This window comes from Anoplopoma fimbria, chromosome 22, assembly GCF_027596085.1.
Source record: "Anoplopoma fimbria isolate UVic2021 breed Golden Eagle Sablefish chromosome 22, Afim_UVic_2022, whole genome shotgun sequence".
Classification (NCBI taxonomy): domain Eukaryota; kingdom Metazoa; phylum Chordata; class Actinopteri; order Perciformes; family Anoplopomatidae; genus Anoplopoma; species Anoplopoma fimbria.
This window is the reverse complement of record NC_072470.1, coordinates 7843591-7862398: the sequence shown is the minus strand read 5'-3', so window position 1 is coordinate 7862398 and position 18808 is coordinate 7843591. Positions and strand designations below refer to the sequence as shown.

Here is an 18808-nt window from a genome sequence, read left to right as displayed (position 1 = left end):
GCAAATGCGTAACATGAGCTCATGCATGCGGATGATCTTCAAGTCACCTGAGCATGCCGGTTCAACTGGTACTACTTTGTACCAGACTGAAATGTCTCAACAGCTATTTGGATGGATGGCCACAAAATGTTGTTCATTCCAGTTACGAGAGGATGAATCATTCCGGCTTTCGGTAATCCCCTGACTCATGAGGTTGAGGTTTGGGGTTTCAGGTGAAACTGTTGGACGGCTTTGCCACGAATTTTGGGTTTAAGGTATAATATTATTATGACTCCCTGTAGAGCTGTAGCAATTGTATAATTAGTTGTCACCTATTAAATGAATTGCCAACTATTTTGATAATTTATTAATTTAATACAAAAAAAAATAAAAAAATGTCAATGAACTGAATAGCTTTGAGTTTTGGACAAAACAAGATATTTGAGGACGTCATCTTGGCCTTTGGATAACACTGACATTTTTCATAATTTTCTGACATTTCATAGACCAAACAACGAATCGATTAAAGGGAGAAAAAATGATCAACACGTCAATCAACGGTGAAAATAATTGTTAGTTGCAGCCCTGATTCCCAGGGATTTTTATTGGAAGAATGTAATTTGGTACCAATTATAAAAAGGAAAACAGCGAAGGTGTAAAATCATTACTAACAATTAATTCATTTCAATTATTTGCTAAGATAACCTTTATTTCAGTCAGCTGAAGATGAGATTTGTCTGCAGGCAAGCATTCAACATACATCTCTGGAAACAGAACACTACTTATGAACTTGACCTAACTAATTAAACTGTAATCGTTTCCCCCCATACAAGGGAAATCAAAAACAAAGCGGGACTTGGTAGATAATGTTCATGTTCCCCACGGGATTACTAGTAATAACTTTGATGATCCCTTAGCTTTGCATCCAGTGGTTTACAACCAAATATCTGCAGAACCAATGCCATTCCCATCAGCCTCAGCTCTACTCTGTGTTAGGTGCTAGGCTAATTAGCTCACAAACCAAACTAAGATGAATAACATGGTTGTAGTTTAGTGGTTCCACACTAAGCCTGCTAAAAAATGCTGGTGTCAGCTTTGCCACTGTTAGCATCCCGACGTCACTGCTTTGCTGTGTTTAACGTGTTGCGTGGCTGCACACTAGCATATTTCTCCTGTAGATTTACAAAACGCTTCAAATTGACCCAGAAGTTTTTGTTTGCGTCACCATCTATCAATGCTTACATCAGTGCTAACACGCTCAGTGTTTGTAAAGCAACTGTGACAGTTATCGAGACAACTGGGGCCAATTTCTATTTCATCAGTAATGAGATACTGAGAAAAAAGTTGTGTGATGACGGTCAAACCTTTCCAAAATATTTGCAAAGGCCTTGTTAAACTGTAACCTCGGTGTGTCTTTGTGTCTGCATGCCGTTTTCCTCCAGTCACAAGGTTTAAATGATTGAGCTTCGGTTTTATGATACACAGCCAAAAATAAAATTTGCATTGGAAACGTTTTCTGAAGAGTGCCTTTTTCTTTTTCGCCATGGCAACCATCAATGGCAAAGATGGCGTGGTGCTGCCTTCGCATTGACACAGCGCCACGATGAATGATTGAGAAAAAAAGAAAAAAGCCCGCCTTGAGGTCTATGGCTAATTGTTGAGCACATATGCTCTTGTGGGGCTGTGGGTGTCAAAGTGCGTTAGAGGAAAGATAATGTGAGTCTCGCAACAATCTGTACGGAAAAAGGCCCGCAGATATGCATTCATTACCCGGCTATGTGAATGGATTACCATACGGTGGAGCGAATAAGCACATGCTTCCACAATACCTCTGGGAAAATAAAAGGGCTGTCTAGTATTGACAGCAATGCAGTGCAGACTTGTGCGTACATTTTAATTTGTAAAAATCCATAAACAAAAGCAAGTTATCTGAGCGGGGTCAAATGAAGCGGGGAGTTTCGGAGCCATGTCTAGCGGACCACGTAACAACTATTCCCAGCGCCAAGGCGGCGGGCAACAAGTCGTCATCACACAACAGACTAGCGATGCGTCACCCAGCGCGGCTTCGCTGCCAGCTCCATTAAAAGATTTGAATCTGTGACAGTGAGACGAAAGAGATGCCTGGTTAAAGTTAATGGAATTTCTACGAGCTCAATGGACTTGATGAGGACGCCGGTGTCCTCATCAAGTCCGGATCAATTTCTCCCAGACACATTGTGGCTTTTAGTGTATTTAACATTTAATGAAGTGCGTTTAGGGACAGTGGGGAATATTGACTGATTTGTTTGTTTTTTTCCCCTTTTTTGGAGAAATGGTTTCCAATTAACCAAAAGGCAGTTTAGTGTGATTTTTCAACATGGCAGCATGACAAAATTCAGACTCCTTGCTCAAAATGCTGGAGGAAGGTGACTTTAAAAAAAGCTATAAAAATAAATAAACAAAAAGCCTAATCCATTGCTTCATTTGGTGTCGCAATAGCAGTTTGTGTAAAGCTCTACAGAGAAATAATGGTTACAGAGAGAGTTTGTCTTCATGCCATTGAGCCAGACACATGAACAAAACACGAGAGTGAGTTGGTGACAAGTTGTGAAAATAAACCAAGGCAACATTCCAGACCCCTAGTGCAACTGTCTGAATTTATGCAGACACCTCACTCAGAGTCATAGGGCACATGAGTGTTCTACCTAAATAAGTTCCCCCTCTCCCTACTTAACCATGTTATCCTGTTAGCAAGCTGTGACTGGCTTTACTGCAGAGTATGTAATCCTTTTAAGTTACCAATCACATCAGAATTAGATATTTCCCCAATTATGCAAACCTTGATAATCTGACTGCCTCAGACACAAGAGAAGAGCCGCTTTGAGACACCTTCAGGCATCAGAAATGAACTCCAATTAACACCAGGTGATTAGTTATTGTCTCACACTGATAAACACCTGATGAAGAGCACAACATTCATTCTCCTTCTCAAAGAATTTGGTTTAAAGAGGCTGGTTGGTTTTTTTTTAACACCGTCAGTCTCACAGGTGCTACACTGCCACCCACTGGCCAACAGCGGCCATCACAAACATGAGTGTCAGGTCATTGTTAGCAACATTTAGGTTATGTAACTAATAATGCATGCTTGGGACATTTTAATGAGCTAATGCAGGATAATGGAAAGCTTTCTAAAGTGCAACCTTTTTGGAAGAGTGGCCTATTTTTGTGTATGCATGTGTGTGTGTGCTTCTGAGAATTCTGACCCCCCCCCTTCATGATGTGATACCACAGCACCTCATTTGCCTCCCCTTGTGTGCATGGTCATGACTAGAAGGTCAGACAGATGTTGTTAACACAAGCCAGTGTCCCTCGAGGATTGGTCCGCCTATACGCAAGCAGAGAAAATAAATAAATAAACATGTTCTTTGCACTCGAGATAAACCGTTGCACCAGGACACATCTGCGCTCGGACTGTCCTCTCTCTCACCCGTCAAGGATTTTTTTTTTTTTTTTTTTGGGCCACAGCTGAGCGGCCACCTGGGAATCCATCAGTCATTGTTATGTCTGGCGGTCCAATGGCATCGCACAGTTTAAATAAACGAAATGGGGCACGGAGAGGAAAAAAAATACAGCGTATCATCAAATGTTAAGCTCAGCCTTACAGATGAGTAGGAGACAAGGTCGCATTTCATAACCAGCCGGCTGCAGAGCTCTGCTCCTCATCTGGGAATCTGGGAAAGCTGCCCGTAAGCTCCATTAACACTGACCACAGGCTGTTTTTTTTGTCAAGAAAAGATAGAAACATACAAGCACTCATGATACAATGCCAAGACACAACATGTGTTCCAATGCCAGCATGTGACAAGCTGACATTTGGACCAGCTGGACAGTTTGTTATTCAAAAAAAAAAGAATATAAATAAATTATTTCCTTCTCTCCGTTGGGTAAAACCAGTAGAGTCAAGTTGAAAGTCGAAGAAAACTAATGCAAGATGCCTGTTAAGTTGATAAGCTGTTTTTTAAACAGGAAGAGGATAAAGTGATTCATGCCACAAGAATGAGTTGATTTTAAAGGATGATATTAACAGAATGAATTGTGGGCCGAAGAAACTAACTCATAGTAGAAACACTGAATATAATATTTAAAAAAGAGGGATTAAACAGAAACAAACTCCACTACAGATTGAGACTGTCCTCCCCAGAATAAACCAGCATCAGGGGATTTAGCAAACGTATAGTAATGATAGGAGTGTCTGGTTGCTCCACAAGGGTCACCTAAAAAATAAAAAAAAAAGTACAATAGTTGACTTTTTTGGCCACATGGGGGCAGCAGAAACAAGGTGTTAACATAACACTGATGTATCATCTCCTATGTTGTTTTAAAAGATGTCTTTAGCAGCTCTTTAGCTGCTAAATGCTCCATTATGTTCCCCAGAGCCAACCACGTCTGTCTGATGTTTGGTGCCGAGCTGGTAGAACAGTGTTTTAAAGCTTTCCCACAGAAAACAGCCAGCAAGTGAGACTGAAAACGTCGCTGATGAGAGCAGTGAGAGTGAATAAAACAAAAACAATGAGCTGAAAGACGCTTAAACATTCTGTAGAGCTGCAGCCTTGTCAGCTAAAAGTTATGTTACAACACTTTATCGTCAAATACGTTCTGAGGGAAACACGTTTTCTTCTGGATTATGTTTGCTTTCGACGTATCACAACTCAGTTTCTAATCAAAGTCTACAGAAGTCAGTGTAGGGAGGAGGTTCGGAGAGGACGTACTGATGGTCAACAAACACAGGACTCTCACCCAGGAGACCACTAATCGTGTCCTTTGTGAAACCAAATGTCATGGTCTTTAATGTTACGGTTGTTTCCGCAGCAAAGCTCTAACTGCCGTATGAGCGCATTGCAGAGCAGCAGTAATCAGCTAACCAGTGGGGCACGCTCTCATGCACTAAAAGCATGCACAGCCAGACCAGCAATGTCAACAAAGCGAGTAGAAGCTCTGATAACAACACACACACACACACACACACACACACACACACACACACACACACACACACACACACACACACACACACACACACACACACACACACACACACACACACACACACAGGGAGATAGATGTCATTCTCTGCTCATGGTGATATTACTCCAGTTTATCTTTTTTATTGATAATGTCTTACATTGCTCCTTCAAACAAAGAATGACTGATAAGACTGAAGCCCATAAATGGCTCAGTGACACTTTGTTTTATCAAAAGGCTGAGGAAACTCTCCTCATGGTGAGCTGAAGACAGAAGAGCTTCACACACACACACACACACACACACACACACACACACACACACACACACACACACACACACACACACACACACACACACACACACACACACACACACACACACACACAAACACCTAATGGTCAATAAGATAATGGAATGTGAAACAGCCATAATAAAACCTAAGTGGAGGCCTTATCTCTTGGGACTGTTATGGCTCATGTCACAGCAGACACACGTCTGATGGCACAAGTAATATATTAGCCTTCACGGCTGGACTGAAGCACAAAAGGAAACCTCAAAATATGCCATCTTTGTCTGACTTCAGTCATTTCTCAAGATGTTCCTAAGGAGCCAGATGTGATTTGATTCCAACAGACCCATGCTTCCCTTTACTGTAGTCTCTGGCCTGACGGAGAAGCTTCGCGCAGCTTCCAGCAGTAGCCGACACGCCAATTACAGGGTTATTTTTAAAATCCCGCTTAACCATAAAGCCCCCCCCAAAAATAGGTCTTAAATAACAGGGTATCGAATATCAGCAGCCCATTGGCACTGCACAGATGCAGCCGGTGTGCATCTGTGCCACCAGTGGGCATTGGTGTACACTTAGAACCACATTCCCCATAATGCCTTTGCTCTCGCGGATTTCGTTTTAAGACTTTGGATACGATGTAGCAAGAGCTTTCTATGCACCGTAGTTGAGCTCATGGTCCCTGGAACATTTTGTTGGGTTTGATTTGATGTCCAACCACACGAGGAGCACAAAGTAGGTCATCTGGGCCTTTTTCGTCCTATCGCCACACATTTTGGTAAATGGGAGGTTTTTCTCATAATGACCCGCTTCACTTCCAACAGACTTAGTTTTTCCTCTCAGAGAAGCCAGCTGAGATGGAAAAAGAAAGCGGGAGAGAGAGGGCCGCACCTCCTCCATGGCAAAGAGATGTGTGCTGTAAGCGTTTTTCACCAGAGTCAATGGAATGACGGAAAAAACACCAAATTACCGGCGAGTGAAGCATATCGAAGCAAATGAAGAGATAAGCAACATCCTGTTTTGTCTTTCCAATTATGTCCAAAAACAAAATCAACAGCAGGGTCAACCAATAGTCATCGACAGAGTCATTACATAAATTAGAGAAGTGCAGCTTACCACTGTGAAATCTATGTAGTGTACGGTTTCACCGCTCAGAAACTAGATCCGTTTTGCCTGCGGCATGACCTCACAAACGTGTCACCACTACTTACTTTAAATTTCAAGTTTCTTTGAAGGTTTCAAAAGCTTTTAATATTTGTTGCTTCAAACCCATCCATCAATCTGGCAGTTTCATCACAAAAAAGGACAAGGCATGGCAGTAATCAATCGCTCTATTTACCTGGAGAAACGTTGAATTTCATTTTTTGGAAATTCACACCCTAAAAACTTAAATGCACACTGCCAGTTAACTTACTGTGTTGGCCGCAGCAGGCTTCTCAAACATCCTCTTCAGGTTATTAAGTGGGATGTCAAACCTCTCAATCCTCTTAGCAGCCTGCAGGTCCTCTCTGAGCACTGGATCTTCTGGCGGCCCGGAGGCACTGCGGGAAACGAAGCTCGAGGTCGCCGACACTGCTCTCGCCACCTCCTCTCCATTTCCTGATTGAATTTCCATTGTTGTAGAGAAACCGTATATTCCAACTCACCCCCCGCCTTTTCCCCTTCAGGCTGGTGCTCGGAGAGGAAGTCTATTGTGAGAGGTGATTCGGAAGGGGGTGAGGAAGCGAGGGAGAGTCAGAGGGAGCTATGAGAGGGTGAGGAATTGAGATGGAGATGCAGGAGCCGCTGCTGTGGAGGCTCTCTGGGTTGTGCAGGCACGCTGAGTCGGCTGAAGGAAAGAGGAGGAGAAAAGAAAAGTTCACAGGGGAAGTTATTTTCCCCTCTCTCCCCTGCCCTGTAATTACTCACTCATACACAGAAGCCCATGTAAACTCACATGTGGCCTCGGAAAAAAAGCAAATTGAGAAATGAGTTGTAAGAGCAGGCCAGAGGAGGGATGGCAAAGGAAAGGAGGAAGAGAGAGTGGCTGCCAGAGTAAAAGGGAGTAGAGAGGAGGGAGAGAGTTTTACTGATTCTGTAAGGTTAACCTTATTGCTTGTTTTTTACTCCACCATTTTCATTTTATACTTATCCATACAGCTCAAAAAATATTGTACTTTTTACTCCACCACATTTATTTCAGAGCTACAGTAATGGAAACTTTATATAGAAACATTTTATGCACACAGTACATGTTCACTAATGAAATATGATGCAAAATTAAACCACCCAAAAGGATATAAAATGGTAAAAGCTTCAAAATTCACAAGTGGGACCAATACTGATATTTTTTACATTTCACTATTCTTATCTGGCTTGCTAACGATAGCCATAGGTTAGCATATCACCTGTGCCAGGATGTTACTTCTAAGCCAACGTTAAGTTAGCTGTTAATGGTAGGAAAATACCTCCAGACTGTAGGCTCTCCCGCTTGTTAAACCATAATGTCTCATTTCCTGTGTTAAATACAGAAGAAGTGACTTGTTGTGGGTGTTAAGGCCTTGGAGTGGTTTAAAGTCACCTTAAACAAAACTGAGTAACTAAAGTAAAGGAACGGGTAATCTAACAAATCTAGTGTTGCTGTTAATTGGTTGAGTGAATTTATTGCTTTTAAATTAGTAATATTTATAAAGTCATATATAAGAGTGTTGAAGTACTTTGGCCTAGAACTGCATGTAGAAAATGAAATATTTCTCATTTGGTGTAATAACAGTGCTTTATGGTCATTTCTGCACTTCGTCACATTCACTGAATATTTAAGCCCCGTTTGTTGCAAAGGGGAGGATTACCACTTTAAGTCCATTCTACATATTGGGTTTTAATAAGGTTGGAAGAAAAGAGAAGAAAAAAAAGACTATCCAAAGAGTCACAATTGGTTGATTTTTGCAATAACATTTTTACACTTGGACTTCTGGATCCCCAAGCAAAGCCAGCGTTGACAAAACACACTGATTAAAAGCTGACAATAATAAAATCTGCTTCACGGTTTGACCAACTAGTCATAAATGAACATTTGCAGGGTTTCAGGAAACAGATTAACAGCTTTTTGCCTCACCCATCCTCCCTTTAACACCCGGTCTAGGGCGGGCATAGGAAAGCTCATTATTCCTGAACAAATCAAGGAAGGCCCATAACAACTAACCCCGCTGGCCTGCCCTGCACCCATGATAGTGGATATATTGTTTGGTTTTTTTTACTAGCTACACCGACGCTTCCTAGGGAGGGTTTTTCCTGCAGGAAAATGGAAATTAATAGGTTAACTCGGCTTCCTCTGTGACTCACATTCCACCTACTCTCATCCTGTCATGTTTAAAGTGCGATCCTCACTATATTGGAGAAAGTGGGGCTTTGTTAGCTGCAGTAAAAACGGTTTTCCAACCCTTGTTATATTCACGTTATATTCAGCCAAGAAAAGAGATGGCAGGGGGTCAATGATGGAGCGTGGAGTAAGAAGGCCTGACAGCGGAAGCCCAGAGAGACTGACAGCTTAGTTACAGGATCGGATGGAGACAAAGACAAGCAGAGTTACAAGCCTGAAACAGTCAGTCAGAGCCACAATAGAAACATCAATACAGAGGGAAAGAGAGAGAAAGGAGCTGAGAGGCAATCCGGATAATCCAATCCTAATGAATGAACGGTCATGATATATGCATCCGATAGTACTTTAGAGGACACAGTATCACTCCAGTTAGACCAGCGGCAGATACATTATTCAGAGCGGACCAAAAGTATGTGTGTCACTTTCAGCTGGATCCAGTGTCCAATGAGGCCACTCAGTTTACAGCACTGACTCGTATGCAAAAAGACAAATGCAATTTCATGTCTGAATATTCCATTAATTCTCTCCCCCCCCAATGTTATTTAATTTCAGCAACAGGAAAAAAAAAGACACTTTTGAAAGAAAGGGGATGCCAAGGACATGGAGTAGTATCTTGATTCCACACACACACACACACACACACACACACACACACACACACACACACACACACACACACACACACACACACACACACACACACACACACACTTTCTTAAGTGCAGTGCTGAGTGGAATTCAGTGTGAGAACAAACATAATGCCCCCTGACACACAGCTCCAGAGCAGCTTTTCTTTAATACAACAAGACAATATTTCAGGCCTAGTGGGGCTTTAGAGGGACTATCTTGTGGAGATCCACCAGGGTAAAAAACACTTTCTGCCTCTATTAAATAAAACATATTGCAGGTTCTGTGTTGGCTCCCATGTTGAATTCCTGGCCAAGGCAAGGACTCCAGACTACTTTATTTAGAGGACAGAATGAAATATGATCCCTTGGATAAGATAAGACGGTGGAAGTAACTAATCTCATTTTATTTTGTCTACGCTGTCAGAAAGACGTGCACATGAATGCCAAAATGTCCCTGTGAACTATTAAAAAAAGATGCGGTCACTAAATACCTTCACTTAACATAGTTTAGCATCTACTTACAGAGCCAAAAGGTCCTTCTGGTTCCCAAGTAAAAGTCTGGAAATAAATGGGAAAAAAATAAAATAACATATCAACATCTCACAGTCCTGATATAGAAATAAGTGATAGAGAAACTGTTCAAGACTCCAGCCAGGAAAAATCTGTCACAGCCCGTTGCACATTATTCATTCTTGTTGCTTTGTTTATATTAAAAAGGGAAAAAGCCAGACTCTCCTTTTCAGCCAAAGATGATATTAATGTCTTTGTAAGTCATCTAAGTACATCATTTATCTTAATAATTTAGATGCCTGTTTTGAGTCAAAAGTTTGGACACACCTTCTCAATCAACTACTTTGAAGAATCTAAAATATAAAACATATTCTGGTTTGTTGAGCATTTGTTTGTTTACCACATAATTCCATATGTGTTCCTTCATAGGATGTCTACAATATTAATCTACAATGTAGAAAAAAATAAAAATAAAAATAAAGAAAAAACACTGAATGAGAAGGTGTGTCCAAACTTACTGTATGAAAGAAGACATACATTTATATATATATATAAAAGAAGACATACATTTATATATATATAAAAGAAGACATACATTATATATATATATATAAAATATATATAAAAGAAGACATACATTTATATAAATATATATATATATTTATATATATATATATATATATATATATATATAAAGAAGACATACATTTATATACAGTACCAGTCAAAGGTTTGGACACACCTTCTCATTCAACTACTTTGAAGAGTCTAAAATATAAAACATATTCTGGTTTGTTGAGCATTTGTTTGTTTACCACATAATTCCATATGTGTTCCTTCATAGTTTGGATGTCTTTAATATTAATCTACAATGTAGCAAAAAATAAAAATAAAAATAAAGAAAAAACATTGAATGAGAAGGTGTGTCCAAACTTTTGACTGGTACTGTACATTTCATAAAAACTACACAAATCAATGTCTTTATATTTACTTTATATTTCTCAATTTTTAGCATCTTTTAGCAATTTTTATTTTATTTTTATAAATGCTAACTTATTATGCTAACTTGAGCTAACGTGAGCTAAGCTGTTGTGCACTGAGCTATTATTTTCTGTAGCGGTGCTACTGAGCAGTATGAGCATGTTATAGATAAATATCTCTGTGGTTGTATCACAGGAAGAAAACAAACCCATGTGCTGCTTCGGGCACTTTTCACGGCGGCCATTTTGACGCGTCACAGGTGGAATTAATTAAGCGCGCTCCCGTTCCATTTAGTGTATCACGGCCATTCCAGTGAGGAAGCGCGCACACAGCAGGCCCTGCACACCTAAATGGAACAGGGCCATAATTATTGCTATAAATTTCACTTATTGTCATTGTTCAGTATTTTAATGGTGAATTATTTTCTTTGTTGGGTTTTAATACTCTATTTGTCTTGACTTTATCCTGTTATTTTGATGCTTCAGTGACCTTATTTTTCAGCGAGGGATCAGTAAAGCGTCTCGTTATTATCTCATTTTAAATTGAATATCTCCCCACGGACACTCTTACAATGTTTATTGTGAGGAGCTGCTATTTGCTTTATTGCCGTAATCGTTTATCCTCAGCCCACCTACTCTATTTCAACCATACACACTAATGACTCCAACTGAAGCAAAAGGTTTACGGTTCCAGAACGGGGTCATTTATCGTTGAACTCTGACCCCAGTTATCCAGAGGAATAAGAAAAAGTCATCACCAATCACACAAAATGGACCCAGAAAAGCCAAATATATCACCAAAAGCAGTTTTCCAAGCAGTGTTGAGTATTGATTTTCAAGGTGACTCAGGTTCATGTCCTATGTTTTGGCATGGAGGCAGTAACAAAGCTTTGTAGCAGACCTCTGACCTACTTTGAGGGTGATAAGCATGTTCTAGGAACTAATAAGTTGCAATACTTCAAAAAACAAGATGGACAACTGAGTCTAAACAGGTTCATATTGCACTACTATTTCTTACCACAACTTGCCTGAGAGACAGTTGTTATTTTTATTTTGTATATAACTAACGTTACTGGTTTGAGTGTTTTTTAAATGTAATATTTACTTGACATCTCTGGGCTGATGTGATAGGAAACAAAATAATTTGGGTTTTGAACTGTTGGTTGCAAAAAATAAACTGGGCTTAAGAAAATTGTAATAAAAATGTTTCAATATTTTCTGACATTTTATAGATATCAATTAATTGACTGAATAATCGAACAAAATAATTGGCAGATTAATTGATAATGAAGATAAAAAGCAAGATAACAAGAAAATAAAGATTATTTCAGCCCTAATGTAAATTAAAGTGGACCAAGAAAAGAACCCTGTGGCACCCCATTTTTAATGAGAACAGGGTTTGATTGTGCTAAATCAAGTCTCATTGCCATCAGTTATGGGGTTGACAAGCTAAAAAAAACTGATCAATAGGCCATATCTGAAAAATAATCCATATTTCAGGACTAAATCATTTTGTGTACGCCTCCAGAGAGAATTAGTTTACCTCCCATTGGAATTCACTATATTGTGCTTCCCACTATACACAATATGATGCTTCCTGCTCACTTTCGAGGCACAGTGGTAGACACAGCAGTCAGTGGAGATCAGATGACAGCTACACGACTCCAGTTACTGAGGTTTTACTTCCTACCTCGCCTTCAATATAACACAAAAGGTCATCTGAGATGCAGGATAGTAATGCAAGGCAGTAACAGTCTGGTCTACCGATTGTGAAAACAGAACATTGCACGCACATGTGTCTTTTAGGGTGAAGCCGTGGTAAAGACATGGAAATAAAACGTTAATTATTTTGTTAAAAGCTGGAGCTAATCCACTAATTGTCGATGTGTGCATGTATCTTACACTAACTAACAACCATTTAATGCTCAATTTTGTGGGACTTCTCTCTACTGTGAGAAAGATCAAAATAACAAATCAGTTAATTCCTGGAAAAGCCTTGAGAGTGGGCTACACTGCGCTGTGCACCAGTTTCGGAGCTCAGAGGATTAAATCTTGATGCCTTCAGGATGGAAGGCAAGAGTGGAAGCTGTGAGATCATCCCGGGTCGCGTCGTTGGCTTGTTTGACTTGGGGCTTCGCCTGCAGTGTTCCTTAAACAGAGCAGACAGACGGGGACGCCATCTGCTCCTCTGACCGGTTCGCAGCATCTCCTCTCTCTTCTGAGGAGGAAAAAATGACTGCCTCAACTTTTACACATTCATCACAGCTGTCTGCAGCAGTATATACCCTGGTTTAAAAGGGGGTGGGGGGGGAGCTGCTGTTTGTTGGAAAGCTAGGTGCTCTGTTGAGAAATCGCACGGTTGCATGGGTCTTTCAGTGGGCCACTAGGTTGACACGCTTGAAAAATCTCATTTACTGTTTTGTAGAGAAAATTACCCATTAAATCTAATGAAAAAGTCCAGTATAAATAGGCTTTTTTTCGGGGGTTTCACAAGCAAGGTTTAAGCACCTTTAGGGGTCTCTGTATGGGCTCTTGTATGTAAATATATGTAAATTATTCTTCTATTATAGGTTTTACTGCCCCACAGTGATCACACAGCTATTTAAAGGGCCCTCTAGTTCTCTTGTTTCTATTCCACCAATAAATACCTGTAGTCTGTTGTCAAAGTCAAGTCTGCCATCTGGTGGTCACTACCTGGAAACACACCGTATAATTATTAAAGTAAGGGTGATGTCATTCTCCCAGAAAAAAATTAAGCTGACCAGGTATAAAGAGTAGTCTGCTTCACATAATATTAAAATGTTCCCTTTAAGCTGGTTTGTGAATAAAACAGCAGGTTTCTGTGCATCAAAATAAACTATTTAAGGCGATTATAAAGACATTTCTGACTGACAGCAGCACTGGAGGTCATTATTGTTGCAACAAACCCTTAAAAAAGGAAATTAGGAGCTAAGAGGCTTTAGAGTTGGCCACTTTCATTCAATCCAGGGACCACAGGTCTGCTCATTTATCTTTCAGCCATTTACATGCAACACCAGCTGGATGCTGTTGCTGTAATTGAGTAGGTACTGTGATGGAAAAGCACATCTAAGGAGCTTTACTCTCGGTCCATCCAAACAGGTTTTTTCACCTACTGATCAGACCCCATCTCAGGACAGTGTGGGCATGCATTAGAGTGTTTGATTCACATCTCTATAGGGCTTTTTCACAGCAGACATTTTGACTTGTCTTGGGAAAAAAGCACAAGTGACAAAGCCATTATGGCTCTGTTCTTTTTAAGTGTCCCCATAAACCATAACAGTATGATTGTGAGCCAGAATGTACAATACCAGTTCCCTGAAAGCAAAAAAACAAGCAGCGAAATCCTATTCAGCCATAATTAATTGTAACATTTACACTGATGTTTTCTACAGTGTGTCAAAATAGATCTTAGAAACAAACTACACTAAAAAAAAAAAGGTAATAAATGTTGCATTCAATCCCACAAACATCCTCCTTTGTAAAGCTTTGTAGTTTTACATCCAGTTTCTGAATCAAAATGTTCCCCGAAGTGATGCCAACTAGAGGACAATGAATCCTTCATGCGTTAATTACAGCAGAATGGAAGAACAAGAGTGGAAATATGCATGGCACAGAGTCTCAGTGAGGGATACAGGTGGGAAAATGAACCCGCCAAGTAAGTAATCTGCTCTATGTACTTGGAAGAGTAAATGGATTTTCACAGATTTTCATATCAAATAAAGCGACAATTATGACTCCCAAGAAGAAGCGCGTTGGCAGCGACTTGTATCTCCAGCTGCCATCGTTCTTATAAGGACTGCACTGCATGTTAGGCATCAGAGAAACCTCTTTTTTTTAGGTTAACTTCTAGAAATCCTATCTATAATTTTAAGAACGTTATGCTAGCTATCAACAAATGGATGTTTTGGTTCAAATGTTAATACCTACAGCAGATAGATTATATAGAAATGATGTAATTCAGACCATGTATTTGTTCCCCTGAGGTAAAGAAACTCCCTCAACCCATCCCTTTCTCTGTCTCTGACACACACACACACACACACACACACACACACACACACACACACACACACACACACACACACACACACACACACACACACACACACACACACACACACACGCAAACATGGGTCTGTGGGTCACGGAGCAGCTAGACGGCTGAGCCATTTATCTGGGTCCCTGGGGAAACAATTACACCCCAGCAGGCAGCAGAACAGGACAGGGGCTGGGAATTAATGATGGACTCATGACTCAAGCTGAGGCAAAAACTTACAGTGAGAGGATGATGTGACTGACCAAGGGCCCCGCTGGTTGTTGACACCATGGCAAATTACATTAATTGCTCCCAAAATCACTTCATTCTAGCTCTCTTGCCAAACAATCCGCATGATATTCCAGTAGTAGATAAATTCACACACCACAGCAAAATCATATGAGGAAGTATTACAACAGAGCTATTAGATTAAAGAACATATTTAGGCTACAGAATAAAGCGTATTAACATATATACATATCCCGCCACAGGGCCCTCATGTCAAACGATATATTCATTTTCTAGAGGCGACACTTTGCAGCATGTATGTAAAACTGGTTATAAATGATCAGACTTCCTTTTGCAGTATAGCCTTACTTATATTACCAAGAAAAGAGGACACAACTCAGAGAATCAAGCAATGAATAAAAAGAGCTACGTCGGGTGCAAAAAGCAATTTAGGGCTAACAATTTTCAATAACCTACCGCTTCCTATAGAATTAAGGGCAGAATAAAGCATCTGAGGTGTATAAACAATTTAGCATAAAGCATTTAGCATGTGAGCCTGACCCAGCATGCACCTGTCGGTCATGCAACATCGTGGGTGTGTTAGATTTGGGTCACTTGCTCACCGGGTGGTGCATTAAAAACAGTGTTTAATTAAAGTTGGTATATAAGCGATTGGGAGCATGTTTGCGCAAACTACGGAAAGATGTGCTGATAGTGCTAACAGTATTTATCTAAGGGGGAGCTGGAGCACTAACCATGGACAAACATGCACTAAAAGCATATATGGCCAGCCCAGATTTGTAAAAAAAAAAAAAAAAAAAAAAAAAAAAAAAAAAAAAAGGCACTGAAAATCTTTAATAACAACACAAGAAGAGGGAGAGAGACTTCATTCTCTTCTCAGGTAGACATTACTCCACTGTATCTTTACAGCAAATAGCTGTTTGAGGCTTTATTAATGCTCTGAATCCTGCATATTGCACCTTTAAGGTAAATATAAACTCTTTTTGGTGCAATAATGCTATCCTGAACCCATAATGACTTCATTTTTATTATAGTAAACTGTGAAGCCTCTTCCTGTGATGCACTATGCAATATTCATGAGATCAAATACAGTTGTCTCCTCTTTTTCCTCCTTGATTTTCTGTAACTCTTTTCAATCCCTTACTTACAAGGGCTGTGATATGTGTAAATAATAAAATAACAATCTAACTATAACAAGTTTTGTCGTCAGACCACTTCAACAGAACTGCATTGCTAGGCAACAGCTTGGGTCCAGTTCTACTTCCTTTCTGCTGATGTCATTCAGATACACTGCAACAAGGAATTTTATAAAAACATACGTTTCCTTGCACTGCATCAGGAAATAAAAAGGGACACAACTGGAATGTTCACATTTACAACTGAAAAAAAACCTTCTAAAATCCTAATATCTCCTGGTATATATTATTCTCTGTAGAAATCCAGAATGTAATAATGATTGCTGATAGCCGATACACACGGCGACATGTAAAACAAGAGGACACCGGCACTTATTTTTTACATTTCAAGCTATGTTTCTTAAACCACTAAGTTTCTTAAACAACTTTTGATACATATTAACTTTGTTGATTTAAAATTAACGTACTTAACAATTGATTTCTTACAAAAATACAAGCATGGATATATATTTAATTACCCAGCAGTGTATATAAAGCCGTTTTGGCTCCATCTTGACCAGATACATCACTGACATGCTGCTTACATATTAATCATCAGTACTTCAAAAGCACATAATATTTTCTGATAACGCCTATTTACTTTTACTTGTTAAGGATCTGTGTACGACTTCCAACACTGACTGTAAATAGAGATGCATCATGTAATATTGTTAGAAAGTTGTCATGCAGCAGACATCAGTAAGGTCACTGTTAACTAATTTAATAGCTACAAATGACACACTGCAGGTTCCTTTAAGGAATTAACACAAGATAAATACTGATTACTCTGTCTGGTACTATTTAAATCTTTTATCCTGCAGACATGAAACACAGAAACACAAATATGTCTTGTTCATTATTTATGACAGGATACTGTGTGTGGAGATGTGGAGTCTGAACAGCCCTATCAACAGTCACATGTACAGATGGTTGCAGTGTCCTCTAGTGACCTTAAGAGCCGCATCAGCACCGACTTTGAAAGGATGTTTTTAGGAGAGGATAGCCATTAGCGGGTTATTTATACATGTTTTCCATGTCTAAATAATGAGGACAATTAATATATCCTATGATAAATATAACGGCGTGGTCAAAAACATAATCACATGTCTGATAGACGCTGATTTTTCACGTCTAACTTTCAGACCCATTGTTCAAATTTCCAGCACACACCCTGTTCCATCTCTCTCTCTCTCTCTCTCTCTCTCTCTCTCTCTCTCTCTCTCGCTGTGAAAAAGCAGACCTCTTCCAGCTTTCCCCTCATGTTTCAGCTTTAGGAGCAGCCATATCCCAGCCCCCACCTCCCCACAACCCCTCTAGCTGCCTCATCCTCCTCCTCCTCCTCCTCCTCAGCCCCCCCCCTTCCCCCTCCCTCTTGTGGCCCGTTGCCATGGAAGCTGATTGGAAGGATCGCTCTGTCTCTCCAGCACATTGCCACTCCATCCTTGCCAGGAGAAAACAAGGCAATTCAGAGCACAGCACAAAACCAACCAAAAAAAGGAAAAAAGCCCATCCCGAACAGCAAGTGAAGGTCAGCTATTAGTTATTGACAATACTGATGAATTACATATCAATAAAAACTGGTGTTTCAGTTTCCATCATAGTGTTTTTTTAATTATTATTAGTTCCATTTTAAAAAGTGGAGTAACTTTTTGTTTCTCTTCTTGATTTTTCTATTTTCAACAATGCTAGCTTCTAAAACACTTATAATCATGTTTTGTATAGAGATTTCTGCAATGATGAGAGAATATGTTTTCAAACCAAACACATGATTTATGTTTTGATGTGTATTTTGCCCTCATGGTCAAGGACACTTCACTGCACGCTCGGGTGGTTTTCCCCCTGACAGCATCGGTACTTTTTAATTACCATTTTACTAATAAAAGAAGCTCCTCACTAAAGAGAGAGAGAGAGAGAGAGAGCGAGAGAGGAGAATAATCAGCTGTTGCAGATCCGAATGCATGGCAATAATGTTCCGCCTGCCAGATGTGTTACAAAAAATCATATTGTGGAATCTTCTCTGATTACCGCAATAGGCTATAACAACTAGGTTCATTATGAATATTAGCTTAAGTGGTAACTCCCGTAAATGCACCAATTACATGAGCAATTTGATCTGATTTTAGTGGGTCACAGAGCTGTAAAACTAATGAGAAGAACTCAGTCCATGTTGTCTCCCCACTGCCTCTGTGCTGCGATCGAAAAAGAAAAAAAGAAAATGTCTTCCTGACAGATGATTCACTTCAACACACTCTCTCTCTCTCTCTCTCTCTCTCTCTCTGTGTTTACAGTATACTACATACAAACTCAAGGCTAAGGCTCTTGGTAGCTTTATATCTGATATTTTTCAACCAAGCACGACTATAATGGGTAGATGGAACATTCAGGGTCTAGCTATTGCTATAGCAACACTGTTTAGGGGCTTGTGGGTGGGGGTTGGGTGGCTGATCGCATAATTTTGAAAAAGAGTGTAGTTCATATTCATAGAACTCTTCCAAAGCGCTATGTATAAAATAACAAGTGTTCCATTTTTTAGGGGCTGATTTAGATTGGGGGTTATTCGGAGCAGGGGGAAGTTTACAGC

At 40.0% G+C, this 18808-nt stretch overlaps 1 protein-coding gene across 1 annotated transcript in view; it reads right to left on the bottom strand.

Moving 5' to 3' along the window:
* xirp2a (xin actin binding repeat containing 2a) overlaps positions 1–10997 on the bottom strand; it is a 53617-nt gene extending 42620 nt beyond the window's left edge. Inside the window, 3 exon segments of the mRNA XM_054623834.1 lie at positions 6684–7097; positions 9779–9814; positions 10956–10997. Of these exon segments, the coding sequence (XP_054479809.1) occupies positions 6684–6884 (201 nt within the window). The 5' untranslated portion in view covers positions 6885–7097; positions 9779–9814; positions 10956–10997.
* Positions 10998–18808: the final 7811 nt, after the last annotated feature.